The sequence below is a fragment of the Mus pahari genome, chromosome 3 (genome assembly GCF_900095145.1).
Source record: "Mus pahari chromosome 3, PAHARI_EIJ_v1.1, whole genome shotgun sequence".
Lineage (NCBI taxonomy): Eukaryota > Metazoa > Chordata > Mammalia > Rodentia > Muridae > Mus > Mus pahari.
Genome location: NC_034592.1, coordinates 55,422,380 through 55,433,460, shown reverse-complemented (window position 1 = coordinate 55,433,460; position 11,081 = coordinate 55,422,380). Strand labels below are relative to the sequence as shown.

General features: G+C 42.8%; 1 protein-coding gene across 1 annotated transcript; it reads right to left on the bottom strand.

Moving 5' to 3' along the window:
- Positions 1-917: 917 nt before the first annotated feature.
- Dhrs9 (dehydrogenase/reductase 9) lies at positions 918-9,689 on the bottom strand. Its single transcript, XM_021194736.1, has 4 exons — positions 9,370-9,689; positions 8,033-8,291; positions 4,831-4,994; positions 918-1,365 (listed from the first exon to the last, which is right to left on the bottom strand). Exons 1-4 carry the CDS (start codon positions 9,680-9,682, stop codon positions 1,142-1,144), a joined length of 960 nt encoding a protein of 319 aa, XP_021050395.1. The 5' UTR covers positions 9,683-9,689; the 3' UTR covers positions 918-1,141.
- Positions 9,690-11,081: the final 1,392 nt, after the last annotated feature.

The following is an 11,081-nucleotide window of genomic DNA, read 5'->3' as shown; positions in this document are numbered from 1 at the left end:
TGTAGCTACTCAAAGGAATAAGAATAATAGAAAGCATCTCAGGATGAGGCAAAACAGAGACAGAATTAGAAGGTTGAGCAATTGGACTAGCGTGGTGGGAAGATCAGTGAAGGAGTTCCCTTCGGATTCTGCAAATCTTGGTAGCCTCGGGACATCGGGAAAGTCAAAGGGCAGTAAGCAAGCCACAGAGTCTGAAGCCATGAGATGGAGCCAAGAACCTGGCCTTGTAATGAGGAGCAGCTGTAGCCAACAGAACTGCTGTGCTTCTGCTGTGATGCAGCTAACGATGAAGCTGGAGGTGAGGTGCCTCTAGGGCTAGGACCAGATGCTGTGACTTCATGGTAACAGCAGTAGTGTGTCCTCTGTGTCCCTCTGGAGTATGAGGCTTGTGCTGGAGTCTCCCTACCTTTCATTCCCTGTCTTTTTCTGCCCTTCTATTTCTTTCCCATTTCTAATCGCCTCTCAGTTCAGTTCATACCAGTGCTCTGTGTAACAGCACCTTTTCTTTTTTCTTTTTTTTCTTCTTCTTCTTTTTTTTTTTTTTTTTCGTTTTTCGAGACAGGGTTTCTCTGTGTAGTCCTGACTGTCCTGGAACTCACTCTGTAGACCAGGCTGACCTCGAACTCAGAAATCCGCCTGCCTCTGCCTCCCAAGTGCTGGGATTAAAGGCGTGTGCCATTACCATCCAACCTGTAACAGCACCTTTTATCTCTTTCTTGTTCTTATCAAAGTTTATCAGACATTGAGTCTTCTTCTCTGCCAGATAACAGAGCCACTGGATCCACTTATTAAAGACTTCTTATCACTTAACATTTCCGTAAGAGACAATGCTTAACAATCTGGATTACTGAACCAGTAAGGGGCAGCACACCTATTTTGGATGGTAAAGTCCTTCAATTTCTCTTTCAGCTTACCAGTCAGGCAAAACTTCAGTATCTGCAAGACTGGCTTCTGAGATAGGCCTTCTCTGTCCTTATTTTCACAGAAGACTTAAGAAGAGACCATGGAATATCTTCTTTTATAAACAGAAACCTGGTCTAAGTGAGTCCGAGTTGGGTCTGGTAAAGAATGAGATCGAGGGGCTGAGTCTCTGAAATCTGCCAATCTCGAAGCTGGGGGCAGGCATGTGTGGTCAATTGAGTCACACAGCTTTGGGATTTGCCAGCTCTACTTTCTGTTTCAGCAATAAAAAGTCTTGTAAAACCGCTGGCATGAGAGACAGAGGTATCCAGAATGTCTTGGCATCTTTCCCAGCAATGTACCGAGTCTTGGGGAAGAGACTTGTTAGAGCATGGTCCATGCATCCTACCACCAGAGAGAGGTCCAAGTTCACAGAGGAGGTATTGCTTTTCAGTCTGTGTAGACCTATTAAAAAAAAGAGACAAAATATGTTCACTCTTGGGCAGAAAAAGAGAGTCAGAGTGGGAGGCTAGGGCGTGAACAGGAAGACACTCGTGACAGGGACTTTATTTTGACTTTGCAATTATAATTGAGGCTCCCTGGAAGGGTTTTCCATTCTCCAGAAAAGGATGCTGCAATGTTTTCTTCAGGCCAGTTGATCTCACCTCAAACTTGGAAGGGCAGCAGAGTCTCCTTACAAAGGCTGTTGGAATCCAGACTTCTGGGTTTTACATACAGAATTCCTGAGCCAGTAAGTATGATGTAAGCCTTAGCATAGGCATTTTCCACAAGTTTTTGGGTGAAGCTGTTGGTCTGAGGACATTGAGGATTATCTCTCTAAAGGCAGTAGAGAAAGGATACTGTCATGTCCGTGAGGGCCTTATCTCTAGGAAGTCATGACTTTGATTTCTAATCTATTCTGTAGAGTACTGTGTTATAGAAAACACGATGATATACACGGCCTTGTGTGTGAGTGTACATGCATGCATATGGGTGTGGAGAGGGAACATAGACACCTCACATCTCTCCAATTTCGCCCTGAACCAGAAGTTAAATAAACATCTCTGGTTGTTGGGCAAATAAAGTGTTTGAGTCACGACCTAAGATCCCACCAGAACATCAAATAATCTCACAAGGAGTTGGGAAAGATTGGGAACCCTGGATTCTTTAATAGAAAAGTGCTAGAAAGACTAGCCTTCCACAGGCAGGAGAATGAAACTGGAACTTTATCTCATCCTGAGTAGAAAAGTCAACTCAGAACAGATTAAAGACTTGAAAGTAGAACCTGGCACTATAAAACACAGAGTAAAAGCTTTCTGAAATTGGACTAAGCAGTAAGTTTTAGAGGTGATCCATAAAGCATAGACCACAAAAGCCAGAATTGATGGACAGGACTGCATCCAACTAACAATTTTCTGTGCATCAAAGGAAGCAGTTAAAAGAGCAAGGAGATAACTCATAGACTGGGAAAAAAATTTGCAAACCATACATGGATAAGGGGTTAATATCCAAAAAGAAATATAAAGGGAATTCCCACAATTTTTTTCTATAGAAAAAAATGAACCATCTGATTTTTGAAATATGAAAAGGAACCAGACGGACATTTCTCAAGAGGGCCATTAAACAGGGCCTGTGGGTGTGTATGTGAATGTGTTAGTCACAGTGCACAAATTGCTCTAGTGCTCAAATTTAACCCATGGCAAGACATCAGAGTGGACCATAGAGTGGCCGGCGATGCGACAAAAGATGAGCAGTGTTGACTGTGGTGCCGAGGGCAGAGATCCTGTGCATGTAGTTGCTGAGAATGTAAACTAAAACAGAAACTGGTATGAGGCTTCCTCGAAACATGCAAAGTAGCACTACCCTATAATATTCGCATGCTTTCAAACACACCCGAGACGCATCTTCTCAGAGGAAAAGCTACCATGTTAGATTGCAGGCTCACAGTTGTTTCGGAAACCTAACAAGTGATGGTGATATTTGTTAAGTAGTCACAAGTTGTTTAAAGAACATAGTAATGCCAATGGCTAGTTTAAATTATTGTTCAGCCTGGGAGAATGGAGAAAGGTGACTTTAGATTTATGGTCTGCATTGGGACTGTGAGTCTGGCTCATCTCTAAATTCTGACTCGGAAATATTTAATAATCACTATAAATTTGGGTTCAACGCTCAAGAAAATTTTGAATGTTTTCAACCCAAAGAAATGATAAATATTTGAGTAAAATCAATCCGCCAGCCACCTTGGTCTCTTTGTCACTTGGTATTCTTATTATGCTATGCCCCATAAATATGTACAATTGTTATATTACCAAAATAGAAAAGAATGTGGGTGGAGTCTTGTGATATAGCTACAGGTGCTTATCAGCTTCAACATCATCAGTACCTAGTATAGAAAGCTCTTTTACATGAAGAACGTTGTCTCTGAAGTGTTAAGTCTGACAGGGTTAAGTTCAGTCTGTTTCCTTTGACCTACACAAAACCTGTAGAGTCAGAGTGCGAGAAATGCAGCTTTTAATGGTGATGACTGTAAGCTTACAGAGATGCTCTTTGGAAAGTTTGTCAATCAGGCATTTTAGTTGAAATCCTCAGGAGCCTTTTGTGTGTGTGTGTGTGTGTGTGTGTGTGTGTGTGTGTGTGTGTGTGTATTATACTGAATGGTTGGGGATGTCTATTGTTTTGAAAACTTCCATATGTGTTTCTGACTTGAGTCTTGGGTCTCCATTCAAACTGATGATCTTGAACCTTGTCATAGTGTTCTGTGTTACTGTAACTCGGGGAGAAGCGGAGCCACATTTTGGAGGGATAGTGTGACATGGAGGGAGGCAGGACCTTGTACCTCTAAAGGCAAGAACTCTGTGTTTGAGGAACGTCAAGAAAACATGACAGGTTCAGAAAAACTGGAGCTGGAGAAGAGTTCTCAGCCAGGACCTTTGACCAAAGTGTTCACTGCATTGCTTCTTTGGGATTCGAGAACCCAAGAATGCGTGGCACAGTTGTGTTGGCTCACATCTAGCTGTGCAATTTCAGCCTTGTTACTGCTCTGTGTCTCTGTTTCTATAGAATGAAGGATATAATAGCAGCTGCTCCACCAAGCTCAGGGATTATAAATGAAGCGGGTGTGTGAGGCACGTAGAAGGATGACGCGTGCTTGTAAATGCTCACAGTATTAGTCATCACTGTGGGCTCCTTATTATTCTCTCCCCTTGCCTCAGTCATTTGACTCATTTTTACCTCTCTTCCTCTTCCTCTTCCATGTGTTCCTGTGCCTGATAGCTTCCTCCACTCAAATAACCCCTGGATTTTAAAGCCTTATTCAAACCGGTATGGGCTGGGCCTCTTTCCTGCTCTGTGTTTCCTGGGCAATTAGAGCCCACACCGATGGCACCACTTCTGGCTTTCTGGACTGCCCTGCAGAGGATCTGTCTGCTTGGTGCTGTATAGTCTCACTGTTTCACAGTCTTACTTGGTTCCTCTTTTGTTATCAGCTATGGTCCAGTGTAAAGGTCACAGCCTGACTCTTCTCCATCATTTGTCACTTCCATAGATCTGTGAGCAATGCTGAGCAAGTGGCCTGTGTTTAGTTATATGATGAAGTGTGTATAGAGAGGAAGACTATATTGAGAGCAAGGCTGCTGGTTTCAGACCCTGGCACGACCAGGAGATGGGCACCCTAGAAAGGACATTTCACCCTGCAAAGCCTCTGTTCACTACTCCAGTAACTTCCTTTGATGCATACATGACACTAGTCGTAAATGCTTAGTATAAAACTTGGCATTTGTTAGTTTCTTTAGTAAGCACTCATAATTACTCAAAGAAGCCAGAGGTAACTCTCAATACTCATATTAAAGATCCACATTGCTGTGTTTGTGGCTCCTTCATTCTGACTAGGGCAGGAATGCCAGAAGACCCTGCCTCTACGCCCAAACTCACTTTTCTCAATGTAGCCCTCTCCGTATTGTTGTTTGATATCTGGAGACAGATGTTTCCAAATGGCCAGTTTTTTTTCAGTTGTCTTGATTGGATCCGCCAGCTCTGTTTTGAACAGCCCTGGTTCAATGCATGAGACATGCACCCCAAAAGCTTTCATGTCCCGCCTGTGAGGAGAACAATCAAAGAATCTTTTTTTAAATTTAAAGGTAAAACTCATGATTTCATTGAGCTGTGTTCAGTATAGGGCTTCATGCATGCTCAACAAGCATTCGGTGGTCACATCCTCAGTATTCCATATCCTTAATTTTTCTTGTTGTTTCAGTCAAACTTATCTGGAGATAACTTATCTCTTCAACTAGTGTCTTATGAGTCTTTTCAGAGAACCACAGAATGGCTATGTTGGCAACAAACATCTTGTCCTATCCTGTCAAGTTGAAGATGAAGAAACTGGAGCTCAAGGTGGTCAAGTGAGGATGAATGGTAGAACAGGAAACAGCTGTGGGCAGACCAGTCCTCGGGATAGCCCCACACCAACCCAGCGTTTCCCCCTTAAGCTACCTGCTTTTGTTAAATGGAGAAGCGTTTGGGTTGAGACCATTTCTTTTCCATGTTCAAAGGGGCTGTTGGTGAGTTGCAGGAGTGACTGGCTTGGATGGACTAGTCTACCCTGAGTTTTGGAATGTGGATTGCAACATGACTGAGGTCAAGGAAGGATCGAGTGTCACGATCCCTGGCTTGCCACCCTGATCCCTGATGGGCAAGCTCTCCCTTCACATCACCACTGGCAGCCTCAAGTCTACACAGTTACGAGTCACAGGTTTGAGATGTAGGTGCTTCCTTCCTGTCAACTGAAGAACGTGTTGCAGACCAGTTCACAAATAATTATTTTCTAAATTTAATGTATAGTTCCTCTAGGAGTACATAAAGAAGCAATCACTCATTTTATAGAAATCTTACCCATACTGAGGCTTGAAGCCAGATCTTGTAGTGCTAGGCCAGAGATCTGCCACTAAGCTACACACCTGTCCTCAATATGTTATATATTTTCATATATATGTATATATTATATATGAATATCATATATATATATATGAATATCATATATATATATATATATATAGAGAGAGAGAGAGAGGGAAGGAGAGAGAGAGAAAGAAAGAGAGAAAGAGAGAAAGAGAGCCAATGCTCTTAACCTCTGAGCCATCTCACCAGTCTATATGATATTTTTTAATAAGCACTATTTTTAATCATAAAATGTAATTCAATTCTTTTCAGATTTTGATTTCTTGCAACAAAGCTATTACACATTTTGAAATATATTTTACCAACAATGTAAATTAACTTGACCCTGGGAGATTTTGACAGGTATATTACATTAAAATCTTAAAAAGTTATTTTTGAACCTAATTATATTTTATTCATCTGTCAACTGATCTGGGAGAGAGCAGTTTCGAGGAAGTATTTGAGAAGACTTCTTTCCTTATGCATTCCTGGGAATGACAGGGGGACTGGAGACAGGCCACTCTGCCAAGCTACAGAGGGAAGGAAAGCCAGCATGAAAGCAAAAATACGTGCTGAGCAAATACAGCTTTAGCGACCCAGTCCTCTCTCTCTCTCTGTTGGACTGTTGTCTCAGTCCTTCTCTCTGTATGGAGTCATCCTGGAACAGCCACTGGACTAGGCTGCATGCACAATACCAGTTCTGTGAGCTATAAAGGCATAAAACACTTCCTGTTAATTGCTTTCAGACAGTGTCTAGTCGCCCAGCAGATTCTACAAGCACTGCAGTTAAGATAACTTTTAAAACACTAGCATTTCATTATGTTATTGATGCTTACAGAGTAGAATGTTTATTATCATATTGCTTCTTGAAGAATGGAATGAAAATTGGCTGGGACTGAGAGAGGTCGCCACGACAGTATTACTCTCAAGTGTGATGGTCCCTGAGCCATCGGCAGTGTCCGCTAATGCCATAGAAAAGCAAACTCTACAGCCATGTCCCAGATCCACACCCAACAAAATCTCCACCTTCAACCAGTCCTTCAGGCTATTTGACATCACATTAATGTTTTGGAAGAATTTTATTGCGCTTATTTCTTAGGGGACTCAGACTTGACAACTGGATCATGAGGCAGAATGGAAGTTGTCAGCCTTTACTAACCTCAGTGGGATTATTTATCTTTTTTATTAGTAAGCTAATTCTAGATCTATGGTATCTATATATAAACTTTAACATATGCCTTTAGTATTACTAATTGAATAAGTTAATGGGGGGCATTAGAGGCAAGCCAGTATCGATTTTGTCTTTTCTCTTGCTTGTCGCAACATGACACAGCTGATTTAACTTCTGTTTGCTTTTCTAGCTCCTCCTGCTTGCTTTATCCCAGAAGGTCACCTGCATTAAGCGTACCTTAGCATCTGGCAGCACAGTCTGTTAGACTCAGGAATGGGAGTACACAGTATGGGACTAGTGATTCCTCATGTAGTGTCAACCATGGTTATTTCATCCTTTAGCTGGAGCTACCGGCCCCTGTGTCTCCGGGTGGAACTGACTTCCCTGTCTCTCAATCCTGTCGTCCTTGGAAAGCCCTTTGCTGTTAGCCCCTACTCCCATCCTTGGGATATCTCTTCACACATCCCACATGTTTGAAAATTGTCCTTTAAGTAAATTCTGTTCTCTTAACACAATTTTAATGTGTGGTCATTTCTTTTTCAGAACGTTGACTGAAAAAAAGCATGTATGGGCTTTGAACTGAAAGTCACAAATTCTGATTCTTGGTAAGATGAATCTAGGATCCTCTTCCTGCCTCTCCCACTGGACACAATTGCAAAACCCAACTGGAGTGTATTGGATAGCCATTGAGACCTAACGCATGTCTGCTGGAGGCTTAAATAAACTTGTACTGTTCCATTAGCACCTATCAGGAATATCAATAGAGAGATACACTCTGAATGATTCTCCGTTTGGACAAATTGACCTGTTGACTGTAAATTCACCCCACTATTGGCATCATACACTAATACAAAAGCAAAAAGAGCTAGACTCAACATTTATTTGGGTTCAAATATCAGTTCTACCACTTATCAGCTTGTAACCCTGGGCAAGTGGAAATATTTTAAAGTGCTCAAAAGGGTACCTCATAATACTAAGTATCCATCATGAGATAGCAGCAATTGTGCTAAGTCATTTAATTCTCCTTACCTTAGGCTGTCATTGAAACCTTCCACTGCGTATTTGGACGGAGTATAGCCCCCTCCACCAAATGCAAGCCGGCCTCCGATGCTGGAGACATTGATAACACGCCCTCGAGCTTTTTTAACCAGTGGAAGCATATTCAGTGTCACGTTGATGAGTCCAAACAGGTTAACTTCAATGGGTTCTCGGTAGTCGTCCACTGTCAGCCAGTCAGTGGGAGCCAACACACCAAGAACACCAGCGTTATTGATCAGACCCCAGAGGCCTGGGACAGAGAGGGAAAGGAAGCATAGTAAAAAAAAATGTCATTTCTATGGGCATCTCAGAGGGAGATACAGTTCTTTCTTTATACAATGGTGCTATTTCCTCTTCATAGTTTCTCCTGCTTTGAAATGTCATTGCATTTTGGGGAAGTGGTAGCTGGCAGAGTAGGAGGTTATGTTGAAATTATTCATGTTAGTTTATTGGAATTCAGGCTCACTGCTATTCTATTCCTGGTTCCAAGTGTCATACTTTTTTTTAATGCTTTTTCTGAGGAAGACTTTCTGATTTCTCAACTAAGATGTAGGGCAAATTGGTCCACTTACCTGCCTTGCATGATGGTGCAGACAGAGTATATTTATAAAGTATTCTGTATGGGTAGAAAAGTGATATGAATCTACCTTACACTGAATTTTGATAAAAAAAATAAGTCATCCACTTGACTGTTTCTTGACTGGAAATGCATAGTATTGCTAAAGGTGAGCACCAAGATTTGTCTGGAGGAGGCTTTGCTAAATCGTTGCATTTGAAGTTCAGAGTCTTAGAGCTAAAGATGTTATTGAAGCACATGTATTTGCTTTTAGAGAATGTCTAACGCTTGTTGGATCACTGGACTCCCTAATGACGCTTCTCCTCACATCACTGGGTGCTGTCCTACCAACCACTAAAGATGGATGCACCCTGGACCCATCTGATGAGATGTGGGTCCCAGGTCATTCAGGGGGTGATCTGGATGCCATTTCCATTCTCCTATAGGCTTGAACCTCAACTCCCTTTGCTGTGATGTGGTTGAAGAAGGTCACAAAGTTAGGATCTTTAGGTCTGCTCTAGGTCCACCTGCTGCGACTCAAGGTGAGTCTAGCTGGGGCACATCCCACATACACTGGGATCACTCAGCAGCTCTGCGGAGATCTAGAAATGTGCTGCTGGAACTTAAGGGGCATCCTCTTGATAGGCCATTCAAGATGTGAACCTGTGCTTCACATCTGAAATTACATTGTTATTCTGCTTCAGTTAATTCCTCATCCCCCCCCCCCCCCGCTGACCTCCCTAGCCCCGCCCCCCCATCTCTAGTCTCTTACCCTTTTCTCCTACATGGCTCTTCACCCACTGGGCAATCTTCTTGACGTTCTCTGGGTCGGTGACATCCAGAAGCACCGTGTGAAGTCTCTCTGAGGTCTTGGCCTTCAAAGCAGCTGATCCTGACTCCGTCAGGCAGGCAGCAATGACACGGAAGCCTTTTTTATCAAAAGTTCTGGCTGCTAAGTTTCCAAAGCCTGTGTCACATCCGGTGATGAAAACATACTTGTCAGCGATGTCTGTTATCTTCAGCTGCCCTTTATAATTCCACAGAAAAGCACAGAGGAACAGGAGGGCCAACAACCAAAACAGCATCTTCCTTTTCCTCTATGTGACAGGGACACTTATTTCATGTACGATAAAAGATGATGTCCTGGATGTTCAAAATTAGAAAGAAAATTCAAATTAGAATAATCACTTGAGTTATTTAAATGAATTTGAGTAGACAGTTATTCAGATGATTTTTTTTTTTATTTTTTGGTTGCTTGTTGGAAAGACAAACCATTTAAATCACACACTGCCCCTTTAAATTAATGCCAAAACTAACCAATCAGAATTCAGAAAAATTCAGAGGGAAAGAAATGCAGTAGAAGCAAAGCTGACCCAGGTCACTGGGTGAAAGGAGCTGGCAGAGTTTCCTAGAGTAGTGACATCAATCTCACACACAAGCTCATCCATCTGAGAGACAGAGTCTTACGGTAAAATGGTACATCCCATCACTTGTAAAATTTGAGAGGAAAAGAGGATCAGTGGTTCTCAAACTTCCTAACGCTGTGACCCTTTAATACAGTTCCTTATGTTGTGGTGACCTCCCCAACCATAAAATGATTTTTGTTGCTACTTCATACCTGTCATTTTGCTACTGTTTTGAATCATAATGTAAAGATCTGTGTTTTCTGATGGTCCTAGGGCACCCCTGTGAAAAGGTGTTTGACTGCCATGGGGTCGCGACCCACAGGTTGAGAACCACTGTCCTGGCGGGCCTAGCTCAGTCGATTTATCTTGCCAGACCCCCAGTTGTGTTCAGAATCCAGAAGAGGAGAGCATCCGTGCTGCTATCACTAAGAAAACGTTCCCAATATGGTTTCTATTATTGTAAATGAGCGAGGGCCACCCTTCCTCCTGGCTCAGAGAGGATTTCTCAGAAGAGAAGGAGTGAGAGGTCCCAGGAAGTCAGGGAGGGGGACGGGAATGAATGCCCGGTATCTCAAATCTTTAAATTCGGTCTTCAACCAGACCTCTTGTAAGAAAAAATAAAGTCACATATAAACAGGATAAAAATGAAGCCAGTTTATGTTGTAAAATTGAGGCTTTGACCAAACCACCTCAAAGAGAGAACCAACTGGAATATTAGCTTTGCTGTGACCTGAGGGTAGCCCAGGACGACCTAATATTAAGCAGGAGGAAGGCTCCCTGTACCCTTCCCCGGGTACCTGCGCCTCTGTTTTCCCTAAGCGTGCCATCCTTGCCATAGGTATTGGCACCTGCGAATGGCACTTGACCCCACCCAGTAGGAGGAAGTCCTCAAGAGTCAGAGGGCAGGCTGTCATTCTCTGGCTGCCTGAGGTCTGAGGTCATGGAGGTCCAGCCTTCCAAGTTCTGGTGAGAGGAAACTGGAGGAAAAGAGGTCAGTTCCCTCGCCACACAGGAGCCACGCGTTTGCTCCCAAGTCAGGGTAGGGAAGAAGCTCCAGGGAGGACATCATCACCTTTGC